Consider the following 16,491-nt stretch of genomic DNA (forward strand, 5'->3'; position numbering starts at 1 on the left):
CTAGGATAAAACAGAAGAGAAAGGCAGGGTTATATCACACAAAGTCTCTTTAAATTATGGTAAGTGTTTTGGATCTTATTCCAAGTACAAAAAAAGAAGTCACTAGGGTAGGAAAAAAAGACTTTAAGGCATCTGAAATTCAAGTCCTTTATAAAAGCAGCACACTACCAATGTAACTTCTGCCATCGAAACACAACAAATAGGCCTTCTTTCCCTACCAGCTGTTTATCTACTCTTTTAAGCCCCATCTATGATGTCACACCTAAGAATCTGAATCTATCTTGCTAATGAAAACTACCAGGCTCAAAGGATACAGAAGAAATTATTTAACAGGAAATAAACTGTGTAGTACAAGTTCAAATTTTCTGATCTTTAGCTTAGTTTTTTAAGAAAAAAATTTTTTTATTATGGAGAATTTCAAACATATAAAAGTGGGCAGAATAGTATAAAGAATACACATGTAATCAAGACCTGGCCTTAGTAGTTATCTACACATGACCATTCTTGCTTCATCTATGCCCTCCACACTCCCTATATAATTTTGAAGAAAATACAAGACTTATTTCACCTATACATCAGTAAATATCTCTAAAAGATAAAAACTTTAAAAAAGTACAATTATCAAATCTGAAAATTTACTGTTTTTCAATACCATCAAATATCCAGTGCTCAAATTTCTAATTTTCTTATTTTTTTAAAAAAAGTTTGTTAATCTAAATCAGGAGCTGAAGAAGCTTTATATATTATGGTTGATTTATGTCTTTCAAGTTTTACCTACAGATTTCTTTCTCTTTTCCCCTTGCAATTTATGTATGGAAGGAACTTTGTTCATTTTAAAGGTTATTCTTTTTTCAGCCAAGAGTTTTTCACTTTAAAATTTTTAATTAAACTAAAACCTCCTGTATTGAAAAAGCTTTCATTCACTTTAAAACCAGCTAAATATAAAGGTTTTAAAATAGTTTAGATGTTTTATAAAGAATATCTATATTTCCTTTCTGAATTAAAATGTTTATACTTAGACCCTTCGTATAAATGGAAAATAACAGATTTTCCAGTTCCTTCAAAGAATAATTTTTATCATATGAAAGATAATTATTTCATTTCTATATTTTTAAAAACCTATAATTAGCTAGTGTCACAAATTCACATAAATTCATTTCTCATTATGTGATAGAAAAAATTTTAACATGAATATTTGATGCTTGTGGAAGGCAGTTAAAAATTAATGTTTTACTTGACATCTTTTGGACTCTAAGCTCTGTATCTGAACAACATACATCCTGTCTTGGGGGAAAACAGAATGCAATGAGTGACAGCGTCCATTAGACAAAGCTATTTTACACTTCAAATCTATCTGCTATAATTAGAGGTTATCTAAAGGAAAGTGACAACCATACATTTTAAACCTTGACAGAGAAGAATGAGGCTTTCTTACTCCAAATTTGATGAGGCTTTCTGTAGAAAAGCCATATAAAACAGGGCTAGACATTTGCACCAAAGCATTTAGCTATGATTCTTAGCTTTGAAGGTACAATATTTTAAACTCTGCCTGGAATTTTTGAAATGGCTGTTGTCTTATACTCCTGTTCTTTCTACCACCTCAAAATGTTTATCGGATGATGGCATTCCACAGTGTTCCTAGGTGGCAAAAACAGTGCTTAGACCATTAGAGATGATACATGAATCTCAGAAGTGGTGTAAATGAGGAAGTGAGAAGGAATAGTAGCAGAGTTTCAAACTCCAGACTTCATGCCTGACTCACTATTTAAAAAGCCCAAGTCCTTCTATAACCCCTCTACTATCTGTGGGAATAAAGTACGTGAGATTAGCCTTATGATGTAAATAGGAGGACCCTTGTAAAGACTTTGACTTGTAAAGAGTCAAAGTATCCCAAAATACCACAGACTCGTCAGAAGATCTCAAATACAAAAAAAAAGCAAGCAGACCTGTTTAATTAAAAAATGAACTAAAGCGGGCTTCCCTGGTGGCACAGTGGTTGAGAGTCCGCCTGCCGATGCAGGGGACACGGGTTCGTGCCCCGGTCTGGGAAGATCCCACATGCCGCGGAGCGGCTGGGCCCGTAAGCCATGGCCGCTGAGCCTGCGCGTCTGGAGCCTGTGCTCCGCAACGGGAGAGGCCACAACAGTGAGAGGCCCGCATACCGCAAAACAAACAAACAAACAAAACAATTGCTGTGAATAAGTGCAATCCTAAATGTAAAGACTAAAAATTTAACTGTTTGTAGAGTGCATTCCCATATTTAAGCAAAGGGGCTCCCACCTCCCCATTCTCTCACCACCACCCCCACCCGGAATACATTTCAAGTTCTTTAAGGTAGCGACTATTACTATTTTTTATAGAGTTGTAAGATATAATAAAGTATACAAATCCTAAGTGTATAATCTGATTAATTTTTACATACAAAGTGTATAACAAGATAAATATTTACTCCATGGTTAAAATCTAGATCAAGAAATTAAGGATTTCAAGGCCCCCCTTGCTCCTTTCCAGTCAAAACCCATCTCTGCTCAGAGGTTACGATTATTCTCATTTCCATCACCACAGACTCCTTTTGCCTGTCCTTGAACTTTATACAAATTGAATCATAATGAGTGAAGACCTTTGTATATGGCTTCTTTCATTTACTGTTACGCCTGTGAGATACACCCATGTGTGGATCCTCATCCTTTTTATTGATGTGCAGTATACCATTATATGAACTAACACAATGTATTTATCCAGAGTACTGCTGGCAAACTTTTCGGTTGTTTCCAAATGGTATCATGAATAAAGTTTCTATGAACATTTTTGTACATGTCCTTTGGTAGATGTATGCAGTCATTTGTCTTGAGTATACCAAAGAGTACAACTGCTGGGTCACTGGGCAGGTGTATATTTAGCTTTAGCAGAAACTGCCAGGTTTCCTAAGTGGTTTTACGAATTTACATTCTCACCAGCAATGATGAGTTTCAGCTGATTCGCATCCTTGTCAACACTGGGTATTGTCAGTCTTTTATTAAAGCCATTCTGGTGAGTATATAGTAGTATCTCACTAGTCTTAATTTACATTTCTCTGATGACTAACAACTTTGAGCAATTTGTCATATGCTTATTAGCCACTTGGTTATCCTTTTATGTGAAATTCTTGATTAAGTCTTTTACTGATGGGTAAAAATTCTTGATCTGTAGAAGCTCTTTATAAGATATATGATGTTTAGATACAGAATTTACAGTCTGAAAAATGTCAAGTAAAATATTTATTTCTAATGGTCTTCCTCAAATGCTAAATATTTATTTTAAAACTTGTTCTATCACATAATATATTCTGGAAACAAGTTTTTTTGTTGGATAATGCCTGAGGTCTGTCTTTTCATTCTCTTAAACTTCTGATGAGCATTAATTTTTAATGTTAATGGTGTCCTGTTTAACACTTTTTTAAAAAAAAGGTCAATGCTTTACTTCTCTAGTTAAGAAATCTTTGTTTATTTCAGTCATGAAGACATTTTCCTATGTTTTATTCCAGAAGCTTTGTAACTTTACTTTTCATATTTAAGTCTATGATCCATTTTGAATTAATTTATGTATATGTCAAGAAGTAGATTTTTTTCATATGGATATCTAATTGATTCCTGTTTATTTATTTATTTTTAAAAGTCTTTATTGAATTTGTTACAATATTGCTTCTGTTTCATGTTTTGGTTTTTTGGGCACGAGGCATGCGGGACCTTAGCTCCCCAACCAGGGATCGAACCCGCACCCCCTGCATTGGAAGGCGAAGTCTTAACCACTGGACTGCCAAGAAAGTCCCTGATTCCTGTTTATTGAAATGGATAGCCATTTCCCTCTGGATTGCAGTGGCACCTGTCTTGTAAATCAGGTGGACATGTATGTGTATGTCAGTTTATAGACTCTATTCTGTTCTACTCTATTCTGTTCCATTAATCTATTTTTCTGTCCTTGTGCTGCCTTGATTATTATAGCTTCAAGTGTGAATCTCCAACTTCGTTCAACTTCTTCAAGATTGTCTTGAGTATTTTAGGTCTTTTCCACTTCCATAAACTTTAGAATGTTTGTCGATTTCCACACACACATACGCATAAAACCCTGCTGGGATTCTCTTTGGGATTACATTGAATACATAGTTCAACTTGGGAAGCACATGGGTATTAACCACAGTGAGTATTCCAATTCATGAACGCAAGAGCCTGTATTATTTTAAATGCATCAAGAATCTGCTCAGTACCACAAATTTTAGGCACAGAGCACACAAAACCAAATCCACTGATAAGTAACTTATTCTAAGTATCCTTTGCCTTTTCACACTCCTTAGCAGCAGAACCATTAGCATTAATAATGTCTGCAGCCAAACAGCTTGTCTGCGTTCAGAGAAGGGTCCTATTGGTATGATTCTTTATCCTACTTATGAACCTAGAGAGGCCTTATTTGAGTTCAGTCAGACTATACAGAGGAAAACAAATGATCCCGCTTTGCCTTCACTACCTCCTCTTTGCCTCCTCTACTCCAGAACTAAAAGGTTGGGAAAAAGTAACTCCAAGAGAGATCACTGAGGTTACCATTCCAGACTCCGAGATTTCATATTTTATTTCCCTGTCACTTTCACTCACTCACTTACTCTTCAATAGACTGACTACCTACCGTGTGCTTAGTGCTATTGCCTAAGGACAAGAAAAACCCAAGAACTCTATTACAGGGGCTCTTAGCAGGAATCAATAGGTCCTAAGGAGGCACTGGATGGGCATTAAAGGACTAGTAAAAGTCTAAAATGACATAAAAATTATGTGTATATGTATTTTTCCAAAAGAGAGTTCATGGCATTCATCAGATTGTCAAAGAATGAAAAAACCCTCAGTCATCCGTTTTCCATGCCGATAAAATGACAACTCTGTGTGTGTGTGTGTGTGTGTGTGTGTACATACATGCACAAGTGCACAGATGGGCAAAGTAGAGAATATTTTGTCAGATTTTATAATAGCTCAGATTCTGACTAGACACTACTGAGAGGCCTAAACAACACCAATCTTTAGAAAGTTAAACCCATTTCTGTTTCTCTAAGTTGCTACATCAAGGCGAACCTATCCCTTTAAGATGAACAACCTTTAAGGAAAAAAATGTGCGTGTGCGTGTGTGTGTGTGTGTGTGTATGTGTATCTCAATCAGTCAGATCACCTGAAATCAATGAATATGATACAATGACTTTGAAGGTTCTGTTCAAAAGAAAATCTAAAGGCTTCCAGGGTTTTGCAGCTATTCTCTGTCACATAAAAAGCCATCCAAATTAAAATCCCACCTTCCTACAACAGCCAGGTTAATCTTTCTAAATGCCATTTTCATCATGACATTCCTTTCTTTTCCTTCTATTCAATCAAATGTTAATCTCAAAAGGCTCATCTTAAGGTTTCTCCCTGTTTAAAGCATCTTTGAGATTTTAAGTCCATGACAATTACTCTCTTTTTCTTAATAGTACAATACTTGTCTGTCATCTTTCACCTGAGAAGCTTTAAAAAAATACAGCTACCGGGGTCTCAACCCCAGAGATTACAATGTAGTAGGTCTGGGATGAAACCCATGAATCTGCATTTTGAAGGCTCACTTGGTGATTCGAATATATTTTTAGGTTTGGTTGCCCAGCTTTTCACTATGCGCAGCACACACAGTGTCCTGTATTAATGTTTAACCATGCAGGCAGTCCTCCCACAGCACTGTTATCACAGTATCACATTACTAAACTCCTTGAGGGTAGAAACCCCTAGAAGCTGATGTAGTTTAGGGATATAGGATGTGCACAGTAAATGTTTACTGAATTAATGAATATGGGCCCTGAAGCAAGACAGATTTAGACTTCAATCTGTGCCACCCTGACCTTGGGCAAATTACTTAACTCTAAGCTTTGGTTTCCTCCTCTGTAAAGTAGGGATAATAAGCCCTATCTGACAAGACTTTTAAGTATTAAATTAATATATGTAAAGCATCTACACATTTTCTGACACTTGGTAACAAATGCTTAAACACCCGGTCCACTTCCTTCAAAAAAGGACCATGTTTTGAACTTTTTTTTGTATTCTTCACATGACCTAGCACTGCACTCTGCACACAGGACACAATTAATAAACATCTGTTGTCTTAACTACATCAAATACCAGTTGCCTCTTAGACTGGCATTCCACACATACCAGGTATGCTGGCCCTGAGATGCTTTTGTAGATCTCAGTGTACAGCATAAATTCATTATGTATAAAATAGTGGTGCCATGATGTCCCATCTCCAACTATTTGCCTCACTTTTGAACATTCCCACAGAAATCACAAGCACTCTCTTACGATACAGCTTAGGAGCTCGAACAGTAGTTGCTGTGTTTTAATATGTGTGATTTTCAAGACTGCAGTTTGTTTCTTTTCTTACACTACTCACTCTGACACTATCTTTGTAACTTAATTAGTTACTCTATAGTAATGAGTCATGAGCAAAGACAGCAACATATACAGATAGCAGCCTATTACACCATCCCTCCTTTATAAAAGAAGCCAAGATAGGTTTGAATAAACCATTGAAACCCTTAGAAAGTGAATTTCTGATACCACCTTCAAAATATTTCTTTACTGTGGACCCCTTTACTTGAGTCTCTGACAATGTACATAAGGTTTGTACTCTTTGATGCTGGGGTGGCACTCACTCAGGCAAATTCAAGAAATAACAAAGCAAGCACTAGACATCATTCTAAAATCACTTCCAAAATTTCAGGAAACAGTCATAAAATAGCAACTGGAATGATGTTTTCAAAGTTACTGAAACAAACAAACACATTGCTAGGCAGTCCCAACTGAATGAAAGACAAGCAGTTACTTTCTAAAAAAGTTTAAGGAAAATGGATTTCAAGAAGGGTAATCAATAAAGTGAAATGTGTCAAACCAAGGAGCTTCAAGTGAATGTATTGTAAGTTTGATATTCCTAGTTTTACCAAATAGTTCAAACTTTTACAAATTTATCTCTTAAAGTGTGACCTACACTTCGGCCAAAGTTCTTCAGGTTCCTGTGCAAATAAGCAGTCAGACTCACAAGAAATTACTGGTTTCCTGATTTTTATTTCAGCAATTAAAATAGCACTGGTTGAGTACCAAATGCAGAATGTGAGGCAGTTTTTCTTTTCATATGAAACTGAAAACTAAGAGTCCAATGCTAACATCCCCCAGGTAAATTTTACACATACCAAACTTTTAATTCAGGATTAGTTGAGAAGAAGCTCTCTCAAACCACTGTGATTCTGTTTCCCCACGAATCCTGACATCTCTAAACACAGCCATAAATAAGATAAACTATGTTATCTTTAAAAGCTGTACTGTTTTTAAGAGGAGAAACTTTTTTCTCACATCTTTAATCTCTGGTTTAAAATATTAAAAGATATAAACAAAGCATTTAAAATCAGGGGCCAATTACTTCTATTTAAATCACTCAGACTACGTATTATACTCTATTTTTATGTTGTACATTAGTATTGTTCCCAAGCTAAATATTAACATTTGCTTTAAATCAATTAATATTTATCTGTCAATCAATAAATCCTAGAATTCACTTAAACTTGCTCATTCACAAAAAAGGTCTAATTTGTCTCAGGTTTCCAAATCCCTTAATATGGTACATGTACCCTTTTTAACTCTCTTTTGCTCTTTACTAATATAATCAAACATACTTAGGAAATAGTTTATCCCAAACACTGATTTCACTTACATTATCATGTTTAAAAAAACACAACATCTTCAATTCCCGGAAGACCCTTTTGCAAGAGACCAGATTCTGGAAGACGTTGGGCATCTTTTTGAGTGCTACTCTCTTTCCATCTCTTGGATCTGTTACTGACCTAAAGACACAATATTTAGGGGGAGAGGAAAAAAAGACAGAGAAATCAATCCCAAACTTTGTTCTTCAATGTTTCAGAGCATGACAAATACCTTTATGTTAAAACACTCAATATTAAATCCACTTAATAATGCTTCAGGTATCAGTGAGAAAGATTTAAAAAAGTATAATCAAAGAGAATGTTTAGCCCACCCAACTCATTTGCCATGCTTTTTTCTTTTTTTAAAATCCCTGTCTAAATTTCTATAAACACTTAACCTTCCTGAGAGGTCACTTAGCAATACATCAGAGGTAGGAGGGCTACTAGTGGTAAAGCCATTTTAAAGACGGGAGAAAAAGTATTGAACATTAACACGACTGAAGTCAAATTAGTTTTATGCTTTATTTTCAGAACCAAATTCAAGATGGAAGAAGTGTTCATTCAGATGTGGTCACTTTTAGTTGAATGTAGAGAATACAGTTTGAGTATTTTGGTTTCTTATATAAATGAAACATCTTTTAGTAGTACGGGTTTCAGGACACAACAGTGTCCCCTCATGAGTCTGAGTGGCAGCTTAGGGGCTGTAGCTTCTAGGTTATGGTAACTTCTTCCCTTTTGTTTCTCAGTTCTTGGTATGATGGCTGCCCCTTGTGGTTACTCTCTTTAATAGCTCAGTGTCCACCTTTTCTCTCTTTTAGCCTTCTAACACCTATGTTGCCAACTCCTTGTATTATGTTTCCCTGTGTTTGAAATACTAATGTGTTTCCATTTTTCTGATTGGAGCCAATCGATACATATTAAATCAAAGAGTTTTGCTAAACATGGCCAATTGGCCATCTGGCTAATCGAGTTTCCATGAATTGACCTAAAGCTTTTTTCCTTCGACCCATCATTGATGACTGGTTGTCTTTGTAGAATTTATTCCTGTCAGATTTATTTTGCTAGATTCCTATCATGCTCGGCTACCATTATCTTTCATTTTCTGTTTCAGTCATTCAATGCTTTGGCTATTCCTCCCAGATTTGTATCATTTTGAAATCTGGTCGGTATGTCATCAATGCCTTTATCCAAGTTGTTAATTAAAGTTTAGAACAGGACTGAGGACAGAGCTCTGCAACAGATACAACACTAGAAGCCATCTATGAGGCCGGCATCCAATCATTAATCTGTGTATGGTTAGTCAATTAATTATTTATTTAATTAACTACAATCACTCAGTTTATTTCTTCATCTTGTCCGCAAGGAAATAAGACACTCATCAAATTGCCTTCCTGAAAATAAAGCATTCCTATTTTTTACCTAAAAATCATACCAAACTTCTTTATGAATATCATCACTTCTTTATAAATTTATCTTAGTGATTGCTACTTCCTAAGTTCTTGTAAAACTCTTAAACAATGCATTCTAGTATTTTTAAAACAGCATGAGGACTTCACTTTCTCCCACTGATTGAAAATTTGCTAAAACAATTAAGTATTATCATTTTCAAGTCTTCAATAGCTTGAAATGTAATTCAACTAGGCTAAGAGACCTAACATTTTTGACTGTTGTTTAAAAAACACCAACCAAAATCCACAACATTGCTTAGAATCCACATAATCTAGGAAAGTAAAATAGGAAGGAAACCAAATATAATATTATATTGACTATTAAAATTTTTTTTCTGTTTAAATACACCACTTCTGTAGCTAGATACTGGAAGATAAAAGTCAATGAAACAGCAAGGAAGGGAAATTCTGGATCATACACTGCACAGTAGTCATTGCCTCTAGAGTCTTCTTTAATCTAGAACAGTTAATTAGCATTTCTTTATCTTTTATGACATTGCCATTTTGGAAGAGTACAGGCCAGTTAGTTTGTAGACTGTTCCTCAGTTTGGGTCTATCTGGCATTTTCTTGAGATTAGATTCAGGTTCTGTATTTTTCACAGGAATAACACAGATGTCTTCTTAGCGCACCACGTTAGGAGGCCCATGAAGTCGATTTTTCCCATTACTGGTGATAACTTTGATCACTTGGATGAGGTGTCTGTCAGGTTTCTCCACTGCAAAGTTACTATTTTTTCCCTTTGTAACTATGTAAATAGGCTATTCCTCATCAAACTCTGACCCACTACCTTTAGCACCCATGGATGTTTTTTTGCCTGAATCAATGATTATTACTATGATGTTGCCAAATGGTACTTTAATAATTTTTAATATGTCTAACAGCTAGCCTGCACAATATTAATTTTTAAAAATGAGTAAATTGATTTAACACAATACCCTTTCCAAAGACCTCATGCAGCAATACTTCGCAACTTCTGACTTCTTACTGGTCTTGACCCTACTGTGGTGAGGAAAGCTGCTTTAAGATAAATCCACTCCTGGCTCAAATCTGTGCCTTGTAATGTTTTAAGGTAAAATTCACAAAGCAGCATTTTATTTTATTATTCATGCAAAAGCCAGTCATGCCTGTGGCTGGTAACAATATAATCTCATGAATGTGAATGGCAGTGCGGTAATTTCACGCCATGTTGAGTTTGTTCTCTCTTAACTTGAAGTAGCAGATGCTTTAGTTCAGCACAAACAGTATCACAGAACACAGATAAGTGTGGAAGCCTGTTACACAGGAATTCTTTTATTTTCTTTGTTACTGAAAGGCTTGCTGTGCTTAGTTTCTCTGTTGCTGCAATACCCTGGTTATTTCAACTGCACTTGTTAATGAAGCTCCAGCTGTAGAGATAATGAACAACATTTAGGGCAACTTTCCTCATTTCAGAAAATGGAGCCATCCTTCGACCTACAATTCACTTATGACCAGTTACTTTCTCTAAAATACTGTTCGCTCTAAATGAAAACAGTGCGTCTGTTATTTCATCTGATTACCTTCATAATCATTCAAGTTATATTAATAGGCACTTACTTCCTCAGTTTTAAATTAACATTTGATTCTGTAAACATTACATTAAAAATAATGTTTTAGAAAGAGAAAAACAAAAACAAAAAAATAAAGTTTTAAGGGTTGTGAGAATCTTTTCTTACATCTGCTCCGGGTACATCAATCCTTCTCTGCACTTAGAATTTAAGTTCAACTGCTTTTTAAACAGCCAAAAGAATCCACGAGCCATTCTTCAGAGAGATACAGAGTCAGTCAAAAGAGTACAATACCAAAACAGGAAGCTTTTTAGATATGGTTGTGGTCGTTTTGTTGTAGAGTTTTCTTAATCCCAGGAAACTGTGACCACTGCCACAAATCTGCTTATATTACTGACAAGCAGAAGAGGTGAAACGGAAACAAGAGTAAAACTTATCATTGGGGATACTTTCCCAGGCACTAGAATGTTACATTATAATATCTTTTAATTAGTATAACTAATCAGCAAGAGTCCCCAAGAAATTAAATGCTCCTCACTCATTTTATGTGAAGAATCTTTCCCCCATGTATTTTAGCAGTTTTAAATTTCATGGTGCTAATACAGGTTTTTAACTATCCAAAGCAAAAAAAAAAAAAAAAAGAGAGAGAATGCTTCAACTTGGATTAAGAAAATCAGGTTCTTCTAATTCTAGTCACATTAACTTGTAATCAGCAATTCTCTATTTTTTACTATACATACTACAATTACTATGTCAACTGTACCAATACAGTACACATCTCAGTAATAGAACTTCCTAGCTAGGCTCTAAATATTTAATTATTGCCTTCACATTCATTTCAAGATTCACCTCCTTAAAAGTTATTTTTACTTGTATTTAGATTAAGTTTCCTTGAGCAAACAATAGCAAACTATGAGACAAAAATAAGTCTAGAAAATGTTTATTTGTCCTTAGTATATATTATATGTTCATGGACACTACAGGTTAAATATGGAATTTATTTGTATGACTCTCTGGTTTTTATAACCAGAACTTCAAAAAGCTCTATCTAGCTTGTGTGCACTCTGACATAATATACAGAGTTGCAAACTATTTAGAAGCACAAACCTTCTAGGTTTCCCTGCCCCCACCCAAATACACATAGAAAAGGATTCTCATCTTTCATATTTAGATAATTTGTTCCATCAGCTGGGGTTTTCTGATGTTTGGTTTTTCTTTTTAAATATTTATCCAAATTTGGTATTTGCTGAGTTAGCTCTATACATAAGAAAGCAATCCTTTTCCTTTAAGGTACTTATAAATGATCCCCAAATTTGTTAATCTGATTATTACGAGGAAAAAAAGGTCTTACACAGTAGCCAAACCAAAGCAGTGAAATAGTTCTTTCTTTCTCTCCTATCCTAACACTACTGATCAGGAGAAGCAAAACATCTACATTTAACGGGGAGAGTTAATAGGAACTTATCCTTTAACTCTGTGTCTAAGTAAGTATAAACAGCAATGATCCCAGCAGATGAGACACAGCACTGAGCCATGCTGATCTGTAGTGAGAGACCCAGGAAGGGAAGGAGGAAGAATAAGGAACAGGCAAGCCATCCAATATCAAGCTGTCACATTTATTTTCAAATACTTGTTATTGTAAGAGCTAACTTTTAAGACTGCCTCAACTCCCCAAACCAATAACCACTGAATAAGTTAAAATATAGGTGAAAAATTATTTAATGCTAATTACTGTTGTCTTGGGAATATTTTATGGTTCTTTAGAGCATGAATTAATTAGTTCCATCCTTACTGTAGATGCTGGGAAGACAGAGAGACTCTTCCTCCTCAGTCACTGTCAAATATCTCTGTGAGAGGGCTTCCCTGGTGGCGCAGTGGTTGAGAGTCCGCCTGCCGATGCAGGGGACACAGGTTCGTACCCCGGTCCGGGAAGATCCCACATGCCGCGGAGCGGCTGGGCCCGTGAGCCATGGCCGCTGAGCCTGCGCGTCCGGAGCCTGTGCTCCGCAACGGGAGAGGCCACAACAGTGAGAGGCCCGCGTACCGCAAAAAAAAAAAAAAAAAAATCTCTGTGAGAGTCTGACCGGCCTGCACAAAAGTTGCCACACTGCCTTTTCAAGGGGGATTTTCTCATGTTAGAGGGTGAACATGACATAGCCTAGTCTGCCAAGTCTAGGAAGTTTTCATGGCACACTACCCACAGTCTTCTAGAAATAGACCTGTGAACATTGTATGGGGAGGAAAACCAGCTGCAATGAAGGAAAGGTTTCTGTACAAAACCACAAAGGAAAATAATTCACAACTGCAACTCCTTCTTCCATTTTAACAACTTTGGGCAACAGGAGGTTACAAAGGGTAACCAAAACTAAAACTATGTCACACAATAATATGCTTGCTTTCAATCCCATTGATGAATTCCTGAAAGATATGTATTCAGTAACAGGAACACTGAGGAATATAAAAATTTTTTAAAAAATTTAAAGATGGCAGTTTTTGTTGTACATTAGTTTCATAAATGTGGAAGACATCAAATGAAAGAAAAGGACAGTTTTACTCACATAGTAGTTTTATAAGATTATGGCTTTACCAATGTCAAAAATTGTAATGAATTTAGAAACAGAAACTTCACATCATCATAAAAAGTTTTTAAATTATAATTTTTTAAGATTATTTATTTATATTTTATTTTTGGCTGCGTCAGGTCTCAGTTGTGGCATGCGGGATGTTTGTTGAGCCACGTGGGATCTTTCGTTGAGGCAGGTGGGCTTCTCTCTAGTTGTGGCGTGTGTGTTTTTTTCTCTTCTCTAGTTGTGGCACACAGGCTCCAGGGCATGTGGGCTCTATAGTTGTGGTGTGCGGGTTCCAGAGCGCGTGGGCTCTGTAGTTTGGGGCATGCAGGCTCTCTAGTTGAGGTGCGCGAGCTCAGTGTTTGTGGCACACAGGCCTAATTGCCCCGCGGCATGTGGGATCCTAGTTCCCCAACCAGGGATCTAATCTGCGTCCCCTGCATTGTAAGGCGGATTCTTTACCACTGGACCACCAGGGAAGTCCCAACAGTTTTGTTTTTAATTGCCATAGAGAATGCTTTATCATTTGATAGTTTAGTGGTTAAGCTAATATTTTAATAATTAACATAAAATGTAAGTCTCAATATGCTATAAGTTAAAAGTAAACTGTCTGAACACACCAACAGTAAACTGCCATTTTTGAAATAAAAGGGAAAATTTGAATATGGTTGAAAATTATGATTATAAATTAAATTTCCATATTTTCTAGAGATGTATATACTAAGTATACATAGGTGAAATGATATGAGATCTAAGATTTATTTTAAAATACTACAGTAATAAATATTGTTGAAACAAAGCAAATATTGAAATTATTGAATTTAAGTAGTAGGTTAATGGGGTCTAATTATTCAAAACTAAAGAAAATGTATATTTGCAAAATTACAAAATAAAAAATGAAATGAAAAAAATTTAAATGTTTTTCATAATAACGTTAAAAATATCCAATATTGGGATTAAAACTAAGAAAAGCTAAGCAAGACTTTTACACAAAAGGACTAAAAAACATCACTGAGAGAAATTAAAGACATAAATAAATGGAGAAACATACCATATTCATGAATTAGAAAACTACTCAATATTGCAAAAATTTCAATGCTCCCCAAATTGACTTATAGACTCAGTGAAATTCAAAACATGAAATGGTTTTCTTTTTGTGAAACTACACAAATTAGTCTTAAAGTTTTTATGGAAATGCAAATATGCCAAGGACAGCTAAGACACTCTTGAAGAAGAATAAGGTGGGAAAAGTTGCTCTACCAGATAAGAAAACTTATTATAAAGCCACAGTAATTTAGCTAATATAATAGACCAATGAAATAGAAATATGGCTCAGAAACAGATTCTCCCATATTTAGACACTTGGCTTATCATAAAGGTGGCTCTGCAGACAGGAAGGTTGTGCCTTAAGCTAGCGTTTCCCATTTCAAGCCCATCCGTCTAAACACTGCTCTATAATACTGGGGCTAAGACTCTGCAAACCATGTTTTGGTTTTTCCAGCTAGCTTCAGGTTAGACTCTGCTAATAGAGGGCTTTAGAGGAGACTGCAAGGCTGGAGGAGCAAAAAGGAACAGAGGGCTCTTATCCAGATACATACGTAATTCCTACAAATCAATTTTTTAAAAGGGCCTGAATAGGCATTTCACAAGAAAGGATTAATTCAAATGGCCAATAAACATATGAAAAGGAGCTTAACCTCATTAGTCATTTGGGAAATGAAAATTAAAACCAAATGAGAAAGTACGATATAACCACCAAAATGACTAATGTTTAAAAGTCTGACAATACCAAATGTTTGGTGAAGATGTGGTGCAATGTCAATTCTAATACACTGCTAGTAGAAGTGTAACTTGTACAATCACTTTGGGAAACAGGTTGGTTTTATATACTAAAATGAAAATAAATATACACTGGAACCCAGCAATTTGACTCTCAGGTATATACCCAAAAGGAATTTGTGTACCTATACACTAAGACACAAACAAGTGTGTGTGTCCATGGCAGCCATATCTTTTAATACCCTTAAAACTGGAAACAACTCAAATATCCATGAACAGCAAAATGGATAAACAAATTGTTGTATTTTCACATAATGGAATACTCTATAGCATTAAAATGAACTACTGCTACATGCAACAACATAGATAAATCTCACAAACATAATTTTGAGCCAAAGAAAACAGTCACAAATGAATAATAAGATTTCTATATAAAAAATATAAGCAAAGTTAAACTCTAATGTTTAGGGATGCACACTTAGTAGACAGAAACTATTAAGAAAGGAAGTGGTTATCATAAAAGTAAGGACAATGGTTATCTTGGGGGGGTACTTAATGATAGGGCAGAGAAGAGAGGACTTCTGGGTGCTACCAATGTCTTATTTCTCATATGGATGATGGCTAGAGGTGTGTACTTTGTGATAAATCACAGAGCTGTATGTTTTATTTCGTATTGTTTCTCTCTGTGTGTTATTATATAACTAGAAAGGTAAAGGCTAACTTCCCAGTTAAATTTGAGCATAAAAAAGCATTTTAGATTGAGATCTATATAATGAGTAATTTTTAAAGAGGGTGATTCTTTCCTTTTTTCTTTTTTTGTTGCATATAGATACACATCTACACCAGTCCAATGGATTCTATCATACCTTTCCTTGTGCCACTGGTTCATTCTGTAGAGAGGAGTATACATAATATCTCCCTTATGTTTTGATAGAATTCCAAAAGAATTCGCTTGCTTAAAAAAAAACAAACGTTTTCTTCATCATTACACAAGAATATGCTATTAAGGAGCATTCCACAGGACAGTGCTGTCAGCAGAATTATAGCAGAACTACAGTCCCACCCCTAATCTAATCACAATCTCCTAACTTCTATTGTGAAGCAAAATGCTGAAGCAGCTACAATATATAGATGTCCTTCAGGTTTTTAATTAGTTAGCCTTTTAAAAATAACCAAACCCCAAAATATTGCAAATACAAAACAGGAGGCAAGACTTCCAGCTGTGGCAAACTGAATAAATCAGCAAATCCTCTCCCAACAAAACTACTATAAAACTGGACAAATGTGTCAGAAACAACCATTACAGGACTCCAGAAAACAACTAAAGTCAAATGACAAGTTTAAAAGTGTTTATTTATGAAAAATGTAGAACTCTGGGTAAGAACAGTGGAAGTCAGTGGTGTTACTGCTTTCGGTTGCTCCTTATTCACCCCCCACC

The 16,491-nt window shown here is 35.5% G+C and overlaps 1 protein-coding gene across 2 annotated transcripts in view; it reads right to left on the bottom strand.

Moving 5' to 3' along the window:
* Positions 1 to 16,491, bottom strand: part of NLK (nemo like kinase) — a 146,999-nt gene that overhangs the window by 52,663 nt on the left and 77,845 nt on the right. For both annotated transcript variants that reach the window (XR_002174768.3, XM_019927061.3), the window contains exon 2: positions 7,744 to 7,873. Coding sequence is in view for 1 of the 2 variants with exons in the window: in XM_019927061.3 (XP_019782620.1) it covers positions 7,744 to 7,873 (130 nt within the window). In the remaining variant the exon portion in view is untranslated. The remainder of the gene's footprint in view (positions 1 to 7,743; positions 7,874 to 16,491) is intronic.

This window comes from Tursiops truncatus, chromosome 20 (genome assembly GCF_011762595.2).
Source record: "Tursiops truncatus isolate mTurTru1 chromosome 20, mTurTru1.mat.Y, whole genome shotgun sequence".
NCBI classification, from domain to species: Eukaryota; Metazoa; Chordata; class Mammalia; order Artiodactyla; family Delphinidae; genus Tursiops; species Tursiops truncatus.